General features: G+C 46.1%; 1 protein-coding gene across 4 annotated transcripts in view; it reads left to right on the forward strand.

Moving 5' to 3' along the window:
- LOC134980479 (transmembrane protein 121) overlaps positions 1–20,440 on the forward strand; it is a 154,042-nt gene that overhangs the window by 36,294 nt on the left and 97,308 nt on the right. For 3 of the 4 annotated variants that reach the window (XR_010190409.1, XR_010190410.1, XM_063947320.1), the window contains exons 4-7: positions 389–547; positions 1,930–2,028; positions 8,200–8,286; positions 12,648–12,845. Coding sequence is in view for 2 of the 4 variants with exons in the window: in XM_063947320.1 (XP_063803390.1) it covers positions 389–547; positions 1,930–2,028; positions 8,200–8,286; positions 12,648–12,845 (543 nt within the window). In the remaining 2 variants the exon portion in view is untranslated. The remainder of the gene's footprint in view (positions 1–388; positions 548–1,929; positions 2,029–8,199; positions 8,287–12,647; positions 12,846–20,440) is intronic. The other variant, XM_063947321.1, reaches the window with a different exon arrangement.

A 20,440-nucleotide genomic window follows, 5' to 3' on the forward strand; every position in this document is an offset into this window, starting at 1 on the left:
TTGCCTGGGTGCCCTCCCCTACACCAGACAAACTGCCAGTGTGTAGGGCCCATTAGGAGCAAAAAACAAAAAGGGGAATTGCAATACAAGGGGTGCAAATCTGTTCCTTTTGCATGCAGGGTAAATACTGGCTGCTTGTGCATGTAGCCCACAAATGCTGGACAGCTTTATTTTTACACTGCAATTTAGATTTGAGCTAGGACATGCCCCTCCCACACTTTAAATCTTTCCGTAGATTTTAAATCTGCCACACCTGCGTGTTTCTGCCAAGATGTAGTTACTCCTTTTTGTCTTTACTCCCAACTCAGGGTGGAATAAGTATACAGTTTCTCTATTATGCGGGTGTTCAAACCATAATGTGTTTTTTTTTTTTCCTGTCTTTTATTAGTGTACTTATGATAAAGCCTTCAAAAACGTTAAAGATACTTTGCCAGCAACCAAACGCAATTTAGATATCCGTTATATTCAGTGGTTGAATGGAAAACTGCAGCTCTGCAGGAGAACGTTATACACTGGTCATCTGGAAGAATGTGCTATTTTGTATAAGGTACAGTACCAGTAGCCCATTTGGATTGTTGTACATTTATAGTTTAGGGTGATTGGTTACTCCTGACCCAATCACGTTCAGCATGAGGCTCAACAGTGGCAGAAGGTACCTGGCAGTAGATCACATGAGTGAATGTGAGCTGTTTACATGATGCTTGCATCCACCCATGAGGATCTATTTAGGTAAAGATGTCCAGCTGTTGCATGGTTTTAGGGATTTGAAATTTCTTATCAAGATTAACCCACGGTCCTTCAAACAGGGTATCTAGTTCCTTTGACACAGGAAAAGTGGCTGAGGACTTCTTTTTTTTTACATTTAAATAAGATTCCTCACACGCCTCTGCCACTTTATCAGGAATTTGCAGTACATCTCTGATAACTTTTATAAGAGCCTCAATTCCCTGTGACACAGAGCAGCATTCCCCCCCCCCCCCCCTCCTCTGAGTCCACCTCACCCTCCTCCATGTCTGACCTGTCGGCATCAGAGTCCGACTGCAGGATATGGGCAAGAGTACGTTTTTGTGGACAAATGGCAAGGGACTGAGGCGCTTGTTTGGGGACTGAGTCTCTGTTCATAATCTCATCCACAGACTGTCTTAAGTATTGCGTCTCTTTCTCATGGTGGGACAATTTATTAGAGATATTGGAAATCATTCCTTTAATGGAATCCAGCCACGCTGGTTCAGCCCCGCTAGCCTGAGAAGGTGCACTACACTGAGCACATATTAGTGAGCTCCCTGGGGAAGAGGAACACTCTGCCATACATGGAAAACACTCTTTGCCTGACATATTGTAAACGTGACAGCACACACATAAGAAAGGTTAAAAACACAACTCACAAAGAGCCCTTCCAGGGAGACACAGAGATATTGGAGCCAGCACACCGCGCCCTTCTCGCTAATGCCAAGCTTATCCGGGTCACAGACTAAGTACCCAAATTGGGGACTTAGTACACTAATAATTGCTCCCCACCTGCTATGACCCCCTGGTACCGCTGAGGTAATCTGGAGTCACACCGGAGGAGCTGCACTTCCCTGTCAGTCAGTGTCTGTGTCCACTGCAGAGGGAAAATTGCGCTGGTGAGCTGCTGGATCCGCTCCTAGTGAAACCCCACCCCTTCAATGGCACGCGGTCTTCTCGCTTTTTTTTTTATACTGTCTGAGGTAATTTTGTGCTTAAAATGGATCCCCAGTATCCTCTAGGACATAACAGAATTTTGGTTTAAAAAAATGAACGATATTGTCCATACCGCTCATTTTATCATCCAGTGTGTAGGGGGATTTAGTTTGTGTCCCTTTTGTGTCTGTTATGATTCAGCAAAGTTGAGCATGATCATTTGTTTGTTCAATTCTTAACTAATTTGTGTAATATTGTATTCTTCAGATTCATTCCTATACTCAAGGCTGTCACATTGACCGAACCACCAGCCATTTATCTGTTATGGAAACAGAACTAATTAGACAACCTGAAAGCTGCAATAAGGTAATTAACAGAACTGCGTAAAGAATAATTAACCTGGCCATTGTATAAGGGATAGCAGATATGTTGAAAGTCGGGGGAGGGGGGATATCACAGAAGCATACAAGGCATGCACAATAAATGCAGAGATAAAACCAAATGCTAGGGAGACCCTGATCCTTATAATCTGAAGGAGACAGAGTGGAGATTGTGGCAGAAGCAAGAAACACTATGCTACAGATGGAACCATCTTTATCTTGGCCTTTAATAGGATTACTTGAGCCAGAGCAGTCGGACTTAATCCCCTGCTGTAATGACTTAATCCCCTGATGTATTGTTCTCTCTGTATTGTATTGCAACTGAGAACAATAGATGAAGGGTTTATGCTAATAAACCATGATGTGCCTAGGCGCAGCACAGAAGCCAAAATAACTTGGCTCCATCTGTACTTAATGTAGCGCTGCAATGTGGATGAAGCATTTATATCTCTTTGGTATGGATGATTTCTCTAATATAAAACATTTTCTATTCTTTATTCTTTAAAAGAATTGTGTTTGATTAAAACAGCTGATCTCTGAAGGGATCTGTACCAATCCGCCTTTATGTCAGAAACAGGGTTGGACTGGTCCAAAGGGGTATAGGAGAAACCCTTGGCGGGCCCCACTACCTGGGCGCCCATCTGCTCTTCTAGAGATCAGGTTCCAAACTGTGCACTTGTATTATACATTAAACATATGTTACCTTATACTGCACAGGACTACAGTATGGTGTATTCCAGAGGTTCTCAAACTCGGTCCTCGGGGGCACACACAGTGCATGTTTTGCAGGTAACCCAGCAGGTGCACAGGTGTATTAATTACTCACAGACACATTTTAAAAGGTCCACAGGTGGAGCTAATTATTTCACTTGCGATTCTGTGAGGAGACCTGCAAAACATGCACTGTGTGTGCCCCCGAGGACCGAGTTTGAGAACCTCTGGTGTATTCTCTACAGTGCGATGCTGTTATTAATCTGGTACATTATGATGCACTAGCAGTATTTACTATATACATTTATCAAGGGGCCATGCACTCGCTAATAGTTAGGCAAGCTTCTGTGGACGTTGGCCACACACCCTTTGGAGACTAGCCACACCCTTATCATGGGCCCCTACCAGTGCATTTTCCCGGTGGGCCCTTCATGCCCATTCCGACACTGGTCAGAAGTGCACACATATAGGGGGGGTTTCAATTAGTGCCGTTTTTTCGACCAGTCGAAGAAACTGCACTTTTCGCCCTTTTTTAGGTGGAATTTTCATTCAACCTAATCAATGCCCAAGCCGTTTTTTCGACCAGTCGAAAAATCTGGCACTGGCAAAAAACCACGTGTATCTGCGAATTCGCCGCTGATACATATGTGTTGGCAAATTCACACAGATTTCGCCCGTTTTTGTCACAATTTTGGACAAAATGGATTAAAAAAACAGGGCCGCAATTGAACACCCTGTGTCGAATTAGTGCAGTTTTTTTCGACCAGTTATAAAAATGGCACTTAATTGAATACCCCCCCAGAGAAAGACACAAGATCAGGGCTAGATCTTAGACACAGAGTAAAGTTGGTAAATCAAGGCTGAGTTATTCAGACATATTAAATAAAAAACACATTTATTAAAACATCCAAAGCGAAATTGCAATAAACAAAACAGTAATAATTGATAGTCTCACGCAGGGGTGCACCGCCAGATCTGGGGGGGGGGGGTTAATTTAAAAATAACTTTCTAATCCTCGTTAAATAGAGCAGACTGTCAATAAGGGTAATATAAATACTCCTGAAGGGCAGGTAGCATGCTGTCTGCCTGCGGTTCTATATACAGGCCAAACATCCGCCGTATAGCTGCTTGGCTGTAATACTCCCACACATCATCCAGCACAATGAGTGCGGAAGAAAACACTCCACTTTTAAAGTGGCTCCATCATACAAGGTCTTACAGTAGACTTGTGCTTGTTACGGCTTTCTTCTGTTCTTTTGCAGTAGGATACTGCTGGGAGACTATACTTTTAAAATGGATAATCCACATCAGAGTACTATTCTCATAGAAATCTTTTTAATCTAATAAACCCACTCTGCAGACAACTGAACGGTGCTTCATTAAAAGGAGCTAATTAGGAATAGACTAATCCCAACATCTTTATGCATCTTCCTGCTCTTGACAATCCTCTGTCCTTCTGCGAGAGCAAAGTCTCCTGTTTCCACTTCCACGCAATGTCACTCTTGACCTTCCGTGTACAGTGTCGGACTGGGGCATGAAGGGCCTACCGGGGGAATGCAGTAATAGGGGCCCATGCTTAGGGGTGTGGCTAGCCTTAAAAGGGGGTATGGCCAGCCTCCACAGAGGCTTGAAATGCACAATAGCCTTGTGCAGTGTAATGCAACATATCTACTTAGTGTATAATACAAGTGCACAGTCTGGAACCTGTTCCCTAGAGGAAGGAGTGGGCCCTCAGGCAATGGGGCCTACCAGTGGTTTCACTGGTACCCCTGTGGGCCAGTCCGACCCTTTGGTACAGTCGATCCTGACCCCTCCACCCTTCTTTCCTCTGTATACTACTGACGCCTTAAGTCTTGAGTCAGACTTTGGGCTAAATGTAATAGTCTGCGAGGAGCCAGAGGTGCGGGACATTGGGGGTTATTTAGAGTTAGTCGCAGGTTTTGCTATTTTACCAATATCAGCGACCACTAAAATTGCATGCTGGGGCGGCTCAGGACAGGGCAAGGCCGCCATGTGGGGCCACCAAGCAATGCTATTGCAATTCAATGGAAATGCAGGCGATGTCATCGGCCAGGCCCGAAACATGACACTCCTGCGTTTTCTGGTCCAATCACCCCCAACACAGTGTCGCCGTCCCCGGACGCCCACGGGCTGTCAATCATGCATCCTTCCCGTTTGCAATTTTTGGAACACTTCATCCACCTCTGAATGCCCTTATCAGAGGATGTTCTGTATTGACAGAGGGGGTCATTCCGAGTTGATCGCTAGCTGCATTCGTTCGCTGTGCAGCAATGAGGCAAAAAACGGCACTTCTGCGCATGCATATGCGGCGCAATGCGCACGCGCGTCGTACTATTACAACGAACTGTGTAGTTTCACACAAGGTCTAGCGATGCATTTCAGTCGCACTGGTTGCCGCAGAGTGATTGACATGAAGTGGGCGTTTCTGGGTGTCAACTGACCGTTTTCAGGGAGTGTTCGGAAAAACGCAGGCGTGCCAGGAAAAACGCAGGCGTGGCTGGGCGAACGCAGGGCGTGTTTGTGACGTCAAAACAGGAAAGAATAGTCTGAAGTGATCGCAAGCGCTGAGTAGGTATTGAGCTACTCTGAAACTGCACAACATTTTTTTGTGGCCGCTCTGCAATCCCTTCGTTCTCACTTCTGCTAAGCTAAAATACACTCCCAGTGGGCGGCGGCATAGCGTTTGCACGGCTGCTAAAAACTGCTAGCGAGCGAACAACTCAGAATGACCACCAGGGTCTCATTATGTTATTCCTACTGATGATTCTAATTGGGGTATACTTTGTAATTCATTTAGTATAATACTGGGTCAGTGCAATTACCAATGTATATGTATCAGATTTATAATCCTCTAACAGCAAGAATCTATTAATATTCATTTATAATTAAGCCAGTACTTTATTGTTTATAAGACAAATAAATCTAAACAAAATTTCACCATATGCGTTCCAGGTAATTTGTACCTAGATTGGGTTTCTTACAGTTGTTAATCTCATTCAGGAGACTCATTAATTCTATCTCCATAATAATGTTTCCTTTAGTGTTATATATAGGTAATCTTGATAAACCTACGTGTATAACACTTTATAAGGCGTATTATAATATACTGAGCTGAATAGGTAATCATGATGAATCATATTATTTTATAATATACTTTCCTAATAGGTAATCATAATGAATCATAACCAGGAGAATTAAAAATGTGAAGATGACAAAAGTGGATTCATAATTCTAACACTAGAATGGATTTTGGAGAGGCATTGGTCCCTTGGTCAAAGGCAGATGTATATGGGAGGAGGGAGCGTAGTTTGAGTTGAGGGGAATTCCATTGTTATTTTCACAGCGCCACGAGATGGCGCCCGATGGCAGCAATTCACCTGTTCTGTCGTTCGGCGCCCATTAGCCACGGAGGATAAATTTTTCCTTGCAGCCTCCTGAGATGCAAGAAAAATTGTGGGCAAACTAGCCACTGGGCATTCTAACGGTAGCTTGGACGCCCAAAGCAGGACGTTTAGCCGCGCAGAACGGCGAAAATTGAAGAAAAAAAAACCCAAAAACCTCATGTCGACCTAATGCTTGTGTCGACTGTCGACCAATAGTGGTTAACCTAGATACTGTCGACCTAAGTGTGGTTGACCCTATGAACCATACCCACTCCGTATATAGAATAAGCAAGATGTCTCCTATCAAATGAATCAGCACAGTCCCTTGAACGTCCATGTTGCGACAGCTCACACATGCCAGGCATCTCCCGCTGCGTGGTGTATTGGGGATGCATGTATGAGGACGCATCTGTATGTACTTTACATTTAGCTGTATACTTTGGGTTGTATGTGCATTTTAGTTGCTTTTCTGATGCGGGGTACACTGGGCTCCACAGGTAGATCTTGATCCGAGGTACCAACAGGCTCAGAGCTTTGACTGTTCCCAGAATGCCTAGCGCCGCCTCCTATATAACCCGCCTCCGTGCACAGGAGCTCAGTTTTGTAGTTGGTGCCATGCAGTGCAGGCATACAACAGGGGGGGCTGCTCCAGCAGCCCTGAGAAGAAGCTTTTAAAGAAAAATGAAGACTTCAAGGACTGCAGCAGAGACACTGACTGTGTTAGATGTCAGTCAGACATCTCCTGCTGCAGCTCGATCACCTGTCCCAGCAGCGCTGTACACTCCCGCGCCCTGGTTGCCGGGTACCTACAGTGGAGGCTACGGTTTTCTTCCAATTAGTCACACACACACGACCGCTGTTTTCCTGGATCGCGTGGCCGCACTCAGGGAGGAGGTAAGTGGGTCCCCCCGGCGGGACCCGCTGTAAATCGCGATCACGCGCGCGCTGGCTTGGACACTGTGGCAGTACAGGGACCCCACTAGACCACCAGGGCAAGGGCACAGGTCGGTTTTCTCTCATAAACCGTTTATTTAAGCCCACAGTACCTGGTGGTGAAGTCCAGCAGGGGGATAAGGCTTTGACCTGTAGCCCCTCCCCCAGCCCCAGCCATTTAGCGTAAATGTTCCCGCCCTGGAGCTGCATCTCTCTCCTTTACTCCCTGTCAGCGTTTGGGCGCCATTAGGGCAAGCTGAGCTGATCCTGGGACTGTTTGGGCAAATCCTCCTCTGTAAAGCCGCCTGCATGTCAGCGCTGTGCATTTTACAGGACACTTAAGTATTCTACATGTCTGCTGACAGTGTTCATAAAGAAGGAGTGCATTTAGTCAGGGTTCTCTGGTACAAGTAGTACCCTGTGATATACATCCAGTCTTTACTGTGCATTGTTATGTCTATTGAGTGTATAGCTATACATAGTACTACTCTGTATTGCTAGTGCAGTGCAGTTTTATTGCATGTCATAATGTTTGCATTGTACAGTGTGACTCTGTGTGTGTGCATATAGCTGCTGTGTGACCTCCATTTTGTGTATCTCACTCAGATTGCTATCCCTATATTCTATAACCTGAGGGGGCTAGGTGCGCTAGGGTTATCATGTAATATAGGTAGTTCACAGGATATACTCAGTGTGAATTTTTCTCTGTGATTTTTAGTCACCATATACCTCTTGAATTCCCTGTTTGTGCTGATACACTGTACAGGGGGTTCTTGTCAGGTATTGTGCTGCTGATATTGTACTGGGTTGCCCTGCATTGAGCTTTTGAATATGTCAGCTACAAAGGGCAATGGTGCTGGAGCTGATCCCACATTGCGTGGTGGTGACGCTGCAGACACATTTGAGGAAAACATCCAAGAGGCAGCGACAATAGTTGGTTAGGTAAGTCCCCACCACCACCCCTCAATACTATCCCAACCCATTAAATAAGGCCCTATTAACTGTACACTCATTTGTATAAAAAAAAAAAATTGGTGTGCATCTAATATATTTATAAAGGGGCCTGATTGCTGCTATATCTTCATTATATCATCTTACCTTCACTCTAGTTGCTGCAGTCTATAGAATCAGAGAATTCTTACTTAGAAGCCTACTTGGAATGGAAACAGCTAGAATCCGTGTACTGGCGATGGATGGTGAGTCACTTTCAGGTCATGTGTTTGCCATAGTATATAGACATAAACACTTCAAGGTTCTACAAACGCTCTCTTCTCAGACTTCAGAATTAGTTTTCTATCTTCGTCACCTGGGCCTAATTCTTTCAGGAGACGGGTGTCTTTAAACTTTTTCACCTGTGAAGGGAGTAATGTTGGTGGGGGGGGGGGGTCTCCCTTAACAAAGGAAAGTTTTCATAGGCAAACACTAAGTAATCCTCATAGCACTTAAGGAATATAGGGCCTGATTCAGAATCGTACGCAGTGCCCATATTTACGTAGTTGAGTGATTATCTGTAACCTACGCATGTGTCTAAGTCGCACTGTGCACACGCCAAGATACCTTAGCGATGTCGCTCGCAGTGAGGCTCTATTCGCAAAGTGTTTGACAGTCGGGAAACATGTTGTGTGAGGTAACGGCAAGTGGCAGAAAAAACACTGGCTAGTCGCTGCGCGTTGGGTATGGGTGACCGGCGGTCAGCATACCGACGCTGGGATCCCGGGCGCCAGAATTCTGGCAGGGGAACGAGTGCAGCGAATCCCCGTGCGGGCTCGCTGCGCTTGCCACAGGTACTATTTCCCACTCTATGAGTGTCGTGGACACACATGAGTGGGAATAGTCTTTGGCCCTCTGGCGGCCAGGATCCCGGTGTCGGTATGGTGACCACCGGGATGGTGACTACATCCCCTTGCAACTGCTTTCGGGCATGCCTCAGCCTACATCAGCGATCCTGTATGCATTAACAGAGGCTCCCGGGTATTACTTCCTGCAGCCACACTGCACAACCATAGGGTTACTCAATTATCAAAGCACCTACAAGCGACGGTGCATCTTTGGATTTGCAATGCCGCCTGTGGGCATCTCAATACAAATACTGGCATCTGACATTTGCAGATTTTTGCACAGTAGCGGTATACAAAGACGCAGCTGTGGCAGCATTACTGTATGTCTCTCAATCAGGCCTATATTAATATTATATAATACTCGGAGGTTAGTTTTGACAACTGTGCAAGTTTGGTAAGTACAGTGTCACTTGGGAAGCCGATCCTGGGATCGGTGGGATCCCAGGATTTTGGCCTGCAGCCAGAGGGGATGGTGAGTTACTGTGGGCTATGGACAGGGCTTGTTTGTTTTGTTTGTCTTTTGGTGGTGGTGGGGGAGGGGGGGTTTTGGGGCCTCAGTAGCCTCAGGAATATTATCAGGTTGAATTGTATGTAAATTGTGATCCAACCCTACAAGTCTAAAGGGCCCCATACACTACAACGATATGTCTGAGGCTGAAGTCGGAGGCGATTTCCCTTGAACTCTCCCGGGATCTTCCCGGGAGTGGTTCCATACGATTCCATACGATTTGGTACATTTTGCATGCGATATATCGTATGCCATCCCAGCCATGCCTGCGGGAACCGACATATCACGAGTGCAGCACTAGCGATCTAGGGGAGCCTGATCCGACACTCATGGGGCCGCGCATCGGATCAGATACACCTCCAAAATGCCCGATTTCACCCGACATATCGTCCCGAATTGGGCTGAAATCAGGCATAATCGTTCTAGTGTATGGGACCCTTAAGCTCTGTGCTATCTCCAGGACCTGAACTTTCAGCAAGATTAGGCAGTTTGTATGATCAGCAGGTTGTCCAGGTAAGGGATGACTGTCAGCCTGATAGAGCTGAGAAGGCCAGTCATTACTTCCATGATGTTTGTGAACCCCTGGCTATTGTGGCCAGCCGAAGGGCAGGCCCAAAAATGAAAGTCATAGGACTGATGTCTCTCTGAGATTGAAACGTGCAAAAAACACGTTCTTAAAGACCATGAACGCAATCAGCTCATTCTATTCATGCTGTCCTCAGAGATTCCAACTTAAACTTGCAATTGCATGTATGAGAATTTCAGTTCAGAATAGGTTGATAGCAGGGCCATAGAGAGAATGGCTGAGCCCTGCGCGCTCCACAAGGGATGCCATTTTGCCCCTCAGACAAGAGAAGGGCATGGGTTATTAGTTCCTGTTACCCCACCACCCTTTCTCCCTCAGCTGCTGGTTGAAAGAAACCATCCAGTTACTGATGAGTGAGAGGTTAGAATAAAACCCAATCCTTTCTGCTGTTTTGGGACTGGAATATGTACCGGACTCCTGCTGAAACAAAGGACAGAATGGCTACCTTTTAGTGCAAAACTTCTGGCTGGGAAAGACCATGGTGAAAATGAGCCTGGTCAGGGTTGTCTGGAAATCTATGATGTATCCCTGACATACGATGCCTCTTACCCAGACATCTGTGGTGGAATCAAAACAGAAGCCTACGGGTTTCTACTACAGGAGTGCGGGTGGCTTGGCAATCATGCTGCTTGCTTATCAGAGAACTAGAGGCATAGCTGCCCAGGCCTGTATGCATTACTTCATTGTAACCCTCCATTAAGGAGCAGAGAAATGACTCCATAGTGTCAAATTCCTCACCTTCCCATCTTCCCATACAGATGACCGTAGCAAAACCAGGGCCTTTCGGTCTAGGAAATGAACATGTATAAATACATTTATTTTTCTGTGATCAGGGAAAGGATTTTATTCTGTGGACCTAACCAGGGTATGGAATCCATGTCTCAGCTCTCAAATCTGAAGTCAGAGGACCCAGTGTGCTTTTGCTGGAATTCTAGTCCCAATCTGCTCCATATCAGTGGCTGTTTCCCCAGATATAGCAATTCTGATTTTGACTTGTCAGATTCCAGACCCTCTGCCAGTAGCCTCTCCACTGCCATATAGACCCACAGTTAAGCTGCCACACTGTAAACCTTGTCACCTGTGGCCTCTGTTTTGTAATCTATGCTATCCCTTAAGTTAGTGAAGAGTGGACTCTGTTATCTGCTATTTCTTGTTGTCCTTGTTCTGTAGTGTCTACCTGATTCCACGCAATAAATCGTCCACACCCTGTGTCTCTATGCAATCTTCATCATGATACAAGGAATCCTCAGTGTCAGATCTTTCCACCACTTTACCTTTCTCCTCCAGCCCAATACAGAATCTGTAGAACCCGTAAAAGATGACTCTGCTCTAGATGTGGTGGCAAGTGTCAGAATCTTCTCCAAAGAAGATACCTGCACTGACATTGCCAGGCATTGAGCCCAAGCTGGCTTGTCAAAGACATTTTGAGCTCAAAATCTGAAGGGTACTGAGAAATGTGAGAACATTTTGTTCCACGAGGTTGCCGTAGTAAGGACGAAGGAGGAGAGGGTCTACACTCCTATCCTATGTATGTGTGCTAAGCTGTATGAGCTCTGCAATAGCCTGGACTAAACACTTCAACATCTCAGTTGGTGTTCCCACAGGCAAGTGTGGTCGCTGATCCTCCTCATACCATACACTTGGTGTCTGCTACAGACTTGGCACAAAGGAATTGGGAGTGACTTCTGGGTCTGGCAAAAATATATCACCACTGTCCAGGCTCAGCACTGTATATACTCCCATTCCCAAATATAGAAAGAATGAGGCAAAGAAAACCGAGGACGGTTTGTGGTTGCACATGATGTGGAGCATGTATAGCTATAGAAAGTCTGAAGGATTATCAACCACCAAAGTCACTGCTGGAAACAGACTTAGGACACGTACCTCCAGGATCACCAGAGGAAGAAGAGTGATGGTCACAGCAATGACAGTTGAACTGTGTATGTAACCCAAGTAATGCTTTCAGAACAAATAGGGCTTTAATTCAGCCCCATATTGGATTAAATTACAGTATATAATATTTTTTATGGCATTTTATAAAGAAAAATTGGCAAAATCACAAGAAATGGCCTTTGTGAAGTTATTCCATATTCACTTTTACATCTCCGTACAATCCCACTAAGCTACTCTAAGGGGGGTATCCAATTACCCACAGTCATCGACCGTGGGTAATTGTATCGCTGGGGGTTATCCTATTAGCCCTGATGCGGCAGCTCCACCCCCCCCCCCCCCCCGATGCCGGCACTTATCGTGGTGTATGCTTTGGGTGCATGTGTTTTTGGGCGATCGCGGGTCCGTTTCAGACCGATGAAAATGGCCTGTAATAGGATACCGCTATAATGACCATCGGTCATTAATCGCAGTATCCGGCCGTTTTCATCCGCCGAAAACGGATTGCCTGCAATAGGTGTTTAGATCTACAGTCAGGGGACATTCCAACATGATCGTTGATGAATAGACTTGTGTGGTGATTACATGAAAATTGAGCTTAATAGAATGAATCATGCATAACTTTCTTTCCTTGTGTAATTATACATGTGATGTGTAAAATGGTGTACAAATTACAATTGTAATTATAACACCATGTTATAATTTACATTCATTTTATATATTGTCCATTAATAGGAAACCGTTTTGCAGTCTGCTTCTGAAGATGAGCAGAGCTTGACTACTCACAATATAAACAAGTGCACATTTTACTCAAGTGGTTATCGGCCAAGGAAAAGCCTTAGTGATATACAGGTGCTAGGCATGCGTTTACGTGGCCTGAATGAGCAGCTCCACGAGCTCACTTCAAACAGAAAATTATTGTGGCACGAACAGGTACTCCTTACATATATTTTTTAAATTCCATATAATATTTAAGATGTTTTATAATTTGTACTGTGGTATGCAATGTGACACATTTGAACGGGTTGGGGCTGGGAGACTGGCGCTCGGGACCCCGGAGGTCAGCATACCCAACCCCAGGATCCGGCAGCAGAATGCCGGTGGGGGAGTGTTCCACAGGTTCTATTCCCACTCTATGGGTGTCGTGGACACCAGTGGTGGTGCCACAGGTTCTATTCCCACTCTATGGGTGTCGTGGACACCCATGTGTGGGAATAGTCCCTCTGGGTCGGCATTGTGCCTGCCAGCATATGAATTGCTTGGGATCCCAGCGTTGGCATGGTAACTGCCGGGATCCCGAGCGGCGGTTACATGACCGCATCCCAATTGAACGAATATACGTAGTTCATCTAAAAGTAACTTTCACCCCTCTTTATTATTTCTTTTTATCCTTAAGCCCAAAACAAATTTAAAAGACTAGGTCCCAGATTTATCAAGCCTTGGAGAGTGATAAATAGCACGGTGATAAAGTACCAACCAATCAGTTCCTGGCTGTCATTTTTCAAACACAGCCTGTATCATGGCAGTTAGGAGCTGATTGGTTGGTACTTTATCACTGTGCAATAATAGGCATGGCAGATATTCTTGAATTGGGGCCAAATTAATTTGTAGAAACTCAACAATATAACCATGAAATTGCACATTTGCGTCACGCATTTTAAATATACATTTTGCATGCGTCCGCCTCCAACTGAGTCCCTAAATGTGCACACCCGTTGTATACATTGTGGGATTATATTCACTTTTACAGCCAACATTTGCCTCTGACTGTTGTTGACTCCACTTTTTATAAATTAGTATTCTCAAATCATTTCCTGCTCAAATTCTACTTTGTATGCAATGTAACTAGTGTAGTAATTGTTATCAGGGCCTCTTTGTTTTCACATTCGCACTCATTTTGTCTTCTTCTTTGTATGATCCTGGTTTCTGTGTACTATATTTCCCTGCTGTCCGTCACTGACGAAGCACTGATGTGCAATACAAAGTAGAAACAATATTCTTATCTGTTCTAGTCTTCTTATATCCCTTCTGTGCACACAATGCCAACCCGGCTGTTGTCTACCAATTCCTATAAGATCTCACTTAAGGCACTTTAATGCTATTGCCGATATTCAAGTAGCCCTGGTCATTTACTGTGGCTAATTGAGCCCCCCCCCCCCCCCCCCAGATATTCAGCTGCCCCCAATGACTGCAGTTATCAGGGATTTTGTTTTTCAGTGAAAAATTAGTGGGACAATCGAATACCCCACTGTGTTATGATATAAACCAGTAAGTACACATAAGCACTTGAAGAGCTTACATCCCGATATGTTAAAGTATGCGTGGGCTGGGTGCCATATGACAATAAGAAAGTGTGTTATTTCATTTGCTTGGTGCGATGGTATCCAGCTTGTGCATACCCAGCACTGCAGCTGGGGCAGTTTCTCAGCATGATCATATACATGAGAGTATAACCATCACTCTGAGCATTCCGTCACTAGTAGACGGCTCTTCCGTGCCTGTTTTTTTTTCCATGAAACAGATCTAACATAAATAGTAGCCCCCGCCATCTGTAAATGGGCACCTGCTATTTTTGTGCTGTAGTTGTGTAATGGGGATGCGCTTTAATTTACCATTTGCTGGAATCCCGGCGCAATAGGGCTATTTCCACTCAAGGGTGTCCACGACACCCATAGATTCTGTGGTAAGTGCCTCCGAGCCCGCATCGTGGCGAGTGCAGTGAGCCTGCAAGGGGACTGTTAGCGCTCACCCTACTGCCGGCATTCCACCTGCCCGTAATCCATACTGAACCTGTATGATGGACACTTCTGTGGGTCCCAGTAATGAACATATAGGATAAGCAACGGGGCCCTTAAAACTGTCATTGCTTTGTTGGTTTGCTTTAAGTGCAGAACAGAATGATGCATTTATCACAGCACTCCCTACTTGGGGCAACCCCCAAACACACGGCAGATGTATTAACCTGGAGAAGGCATAAGGAAGTGATAAACCAGTGATATGTGCAAGGTGATAAAGGCACCAGCCAATCAGCTCCAATATGTAAATTAACAGTTAAGATCTGATTGGCTGCTGCCTTTATCACCTTGCACATATCACTGGTTTATCACTTCCTTATGCCTTCTCCAGGGTAATCTATCTGCCCCACAGTGTACTAGAAGTATGCATTAAAGGTAATTACCATCATTCATGGTGATTCCAGCATTAGCTATCTATCGACCACTTAACTGACGATTTCTGTCCTCAAAACTGCTCCGAAATTGTCAGTTTTTTTATGATTGAATTAGGTGAAGAAAATTAATTTAAACCTATCCAAAATGATTTTAGTTGAAAAAAATCTATTATATATATATATATATATATATATATATATATAATTTATTTTTTTATTATTATTATTTTTTTTATAAAAAAAAAATATAAGAATTTCCGAACATCGGTCAAGAACATTGCGAACATCGGAAACTTTGTGACCATCGCGGCTTTCATTTTGAAAGCCAGGATAGCCCCCAGATATACAGGGGGAGGTCTGGGGGTGGCTTGGGGGGGTTAATTTACACTCCCCAACGGCTGCTATTGTCGGTATCCAGTTGATAGACAGTGTCTAGTTAGACAGTCAATATATAGACCCCATGGGGTAAATTTACTAAGGCAGGAGATTTTTAGAACTGGTGATGTTGCCCATAGCAACCAATCAGATTATATCTATTATCTGCTAGAAGCAGCTAGATAAATGGTAAGTAGAATCTGATTGGTTGCCATGGGCAACCTCACCAGTTCTAAAAATCTCCCACCTTAGTAAATTTACCCCCATGTGTTAGACAGACATTAGGTCGACAGGGTCAAAAGGTCGACATGAAAATGGTCAACATAAAAAAGATGGACACCATGGTTTTTTCTCTTTCTTTTACATGTTTTTGCACTATTCCATACCTTCGCTATCCATGTCGGCATAGAGTTGGACATAAACTTTGTGGCGAGCCACCGAGCCCGAAGCGTGGTGAGGGGATGCCTTTCTACAATTGAGGGTCCCAGATGACCAATCTATCCACACAAACCACAAAAATGCAAAAGTCATGGTGTCTACCTTTTTCTCTGACGTCCTAGTGGATGCTGGGGACTCCGTCAGGACCATGGGATTAGCGGCTCCGCAGGAGACAGGGCACAAAAATAAAAGCTTTAGGATCAGGTGGTGTGCACTGGCTCCTCCCCCTATGACCCTCCTCCAAGCCTCAGTTAGGTTTTTGTGCCCGTCCGAGCAGGGTGCAATCTAGGTGGCTCTCCTAAAGGGCTGCTTGGAAAAAGTTATTAGGTTTTTTATTTTCAGTGAGTCCTGCTGGCAACAGGCTCACTGCATCGAGGGACTTAGGGGAGAAGAAGTGAACTCACCTGCGTGCAGGATGGATTGGCTTCTTAGGCTACTGGACACCATTAGCTCCAGAGGGATCGAACACAGGCCCAGCCATGGAGTCCGGTCCCGGAGCCGCGCCGCCGACCCCCTTGCAGATGCCGAAAAGTGAAGAGGTCCAGAAACCGGCGGCAGAAGACTTTTCAGTCTTCATGAGGTAGCGCACAGCACTGCAGCTGTGCGCCATTGTTGTCAGCACACTTCACACCAGCGGTCACTGAGGGTGCAGGGCGCTGGGGGGGGGCGCCCTGGGCAGCAATGATAATACCTTGTTCTGGCTAAAAATACATCACATATAGCCCCTGGGGCTATATGGATGTATTTAACCCCTGCCAGGTCTCACAAACACCGGGAGAAGAACCCGCCGAAATAGGGGGCGGGGGCCTATCTCCTCAGCACACGGCGCCATTTTCCTGCACAGCTCCGCTGCGAGGAAGGCTCCCAGGACTCTCCCCTGCACTGCACTACAGAAACAGGGTAAAAAAAAACAGAGAGGGGGGGCACTTTTTTGGCGATATTTATATATTAAGCTGCTATAAAGGAAACAACACTTCTGTAGGGTTGTTCCTATATATTTATAGCGCTTGGGTGTGTGCTGGCAAACTCTCCCTCTGTCTCCCCAAAGGGCTAGTGGGGTCCTGTCTTCGATAAGAGCATTCCCTGTGTGTCTGCTGTGTGTCGGTACGTGTGTGTCGACATGTATGAGGACGATGTTGGTGTGGAGGCGGAGCAATTGCCGGTAATGGTGATGTCACCCCCTAGGGAGTCGACACCGGAATGGATGGCTTTGTTTATGGAATTACGTGATAATGTCAGCACGTTACAAAAATCAGTTGACGACATGAGACGGCCGGAAAACCAGTTAGTACCTGTCCAGGCGTCTCGGACACCGTCAGGGGCTGTAAAACGCCCTTTACCTCAGTCGGTCGACACAGACCCAGACACGGACACCGAATCTAGTGTCGACTGTGAAGAAACAAACTTATTTTCCAGTAGGGCCACACGTTATATGATCACGGCAATGAAGGAGGCTTTGCATATCTCTGATACTGCAAGTACCACAAAAAGGGGTATTATGTGGGGTCAGAAAAAACTACCTGTAGTTTTTCCTGAATCAGAGGAATTGAATGAAGTGTGTGATGAAGCGTGGGTTAACCCCGATAGAAAACTGCTAATTTCAAAGAAATTATTGGCATTATATCCTTTCCCGCCAGAGGTTAGGGCGCGCTGGGAAACACCCCCTAGGGTGGATAAGGCACTCACACGCTTATCAAAACAAGTGGCGTTACCGTCTCCTGAAACGGCCGCCCTCAAGGATCCAGCTGATAGGAGGCTGGAAACTACACTGAAAAGTATATACACTCATACTGGTGTTATACTGCGACCAGCCATCGCCTCTGCATGGATGTGCAGTGCTGGGGTGGTTTGGTCGGATTCCCTGACTGAAAATATTGATACCCTGGATAGGGACAGTATTTTATTGACTATAGAGCAATTAAAGGATGCTTTTCTTTATATGCGAGATGCTCAGAGGGATATTTGCACTCTGGCATCGAGAGTAAGTACGATGTCCATATCTGCCAGAAGAAGTTTATGGACGCGACAGTGGTCAGGTGATGCGGATTCCAAACGGCATATGGAAGTATTGCCGTATAAAGGGGAGGAATTATTTGGGGTCGGTCTATCGGATTTGGTGGCCACGGCAACAGCCGGGAAATCCACCTTTTTACCTCAGGTCCCCTCCCAACAGAAAAAGACACCGTCTTTTCAGCCGCAGTCCTTTCGTTCCTATAAGAACAAGCGGGCAAAAGGACAGTCATATCTGCCCCGAGGCAAAGGAAGGGGTAAGAGAGTGCACCAAGCAGCTCCCTCCCAGGAGCAGAAGCCCTCCGCGGCTTCTGCAAAGCCCTCAACATGACGTTGGGGCTTTACAAGCGGACTCAGGGGCGGTGGGGGGTCGACTCAAAAATTTCAGCGCACAGTGGGCTCACTCACAGGTGGACCCCTGGATCCTGCAGGTAGTATCTCAGGGTTACAGGTTGGAATTCGAGAAGTCTCCCCCTCGCCGGTTCCTAAAGTCTGCTCTGCCAACGTCTCCCTCAGACAGGGCGACGGTATTGGAAGCCATTCACAAGCTGTATTCTCAGCAGGTGATAGTAAAGGTACCCCTCCTACAACAGGAAAAGGGGTATTATTCCACACTATTTGTGGTACCGAAGCCGGACGGCTCGGTAAGACCTATTCTAAATCTGAAATCTTTGAACCTGTACATACAAAAATTCAAGTTCAAGATGGAGTCACTCAGAGCAGTGATAGCGAATCTGGAAGAAGGGGACTTTATGGTGTCCCTGGACATCAAGGATGCTTACCTGCATGTCCCAATTTGCCCTTCACATCAAGGGTACCTCAGGTTCGTGGTGCAAAACTGTCATTATCAGTTTCAGACGCTGCCGTTTGGATTGTCCACGGCACCTCGGGTCTTTACCAAGGTAATGGCCGAAATGATGTTTCTTCTGCGAAGAAAAGGCGTATTAATTATCCCTTACTTGGACGATCTCCTGATAAGGGCAAGGTCCAGAGAACAGCTGGGGGACGTAGTAGCACTAACCCAAGTAGTGCTGCAACAGCACGGGTGGATTCTGAATTTTCCAAAATCTCAATTGACCCCGACGACACGTCTGCTGTTCCTGGGAATGATTCTGGACACGGTTCAGAAAAAGGTGTTTCTTCCGGAGGAGAAAGCCAGGGAGTTATCCGAACTTGTCAGGAACCTCCTAAAACCAGGAAAAGTGTCTGTGCATCAATGCACAAGAGTCCTGGGAAAAATGGTGGCTTCTTACGAAGCGATTCCATTCGGCAGATTCCACGCACGAACTTTTCAGTGGGATCTGCTGGACAAATGGTCCGGATCGCATCTGCAGATGCATCAGCGGATAACTTTGTCTCCACGGACAAGGGTGTCTCTTCTGTGGTGGTTGCAGAGTGCTCATCTGTTAGAGGGCCGCAGATTCGGCATACAGGACTGGGTCCTGGTGACCACGGATGCCAGTCTGAGAGGCTGGGGAGCGGTCACACAGGGAAGAAACTTCCAGGGAGTGTGGTCAAGCCTGGAGATGTCTCTTCACATAAATATACTGGAGCTAAGAGCGATTTACAATGCTCTAAGCCTGGCAAAACGCCTGCTTCAGGGTCAGCCGGTGTTGATCCAGTCGGACAACATCACGGCAGTCGCCCACGTAAACCGACAGGGCGGCACAAGAAGCAGGAGGGCAATGGCAGAAGCTGCAAGGATTCTTCGCTGGGCGGAAGATCATGTGATAGCACTGTCAGCAGTGTTCATTCCGGGAGTGGACAACTGGGAAGCGGACTTCCTCAGCAGACACGATCTACACCCGGGAGAGTGGGGACTTCATCCAGAAGTCTTCCACATGATTGTGAACCGTTGGGAAAAACCAAAGGTGGACATGATGGCGTCCCGCCTCAACAAAAAACTGGACAGGTATTGCGCCAGGTCAAGAGACCCTCAGGCAATAGCTGTGGACGCTCTGGTAACACCGTGGGTGTTCCAGTCAGTGTATGTGTTTCCTCCTCTGCCTCTCATACCAAAAGTACTGAGAATTATACGGCACAGGGGAGTAAGAACGATACTCGTGGCTCCGGATTGGCCAAGAAGAACTTGGTACCCGGAACTTCAGGAGATGCTCACGGAAGATCCGTGGCCTCTACCTCTAAGACGGGACCTGCTTCAGCAGGGACCGTGTCTATTCCAAGACTTACCGCGGCTGCGTTTGACGGCATGGCGGTTGAACGACGAATTCTAAGGGAAAAAGGCATTCCGGAAGAGGTCATCCCTACCCTGGTAAAAGCCAGGAAGGAGGTGACTGCACAACATTATCACCGCATTTGGAAAAAATATGTTGCGTGGTGTGAGGCCAGGAAGGCCCGACGGAGGAATTTCAACTGGGTCGATTCCTACATTTCCTGCAAACAGGATTGTCTATGGGCCTCAAATTAGGGTCCATTAAGGTTCAAATTTCGGCCCTGTCGATTTTCTTCCAGAAAGAATTGGCTTCAGTTCCTGAAGTCCAGACTTTTGTAAAAGGAGTACTACATATACAGCCCC

This window comes from Pseudophryne corroboree, chromosome 12 (assembly GCF_028390025.1).
Source record: "Pseudophryne corroboree isolate aPseCor3 chromosome 12, aPseCor3.hap2, whole genome shotgun sequence".
In the NCBI taxonomy this organism is placed as follows: domain Eukaryota; kingdom Metazoa; phylum Chordata; class Amphibia; order Anura; family Myobatrachidae; genus Pseudophryne; species Pseudophryne corroboree.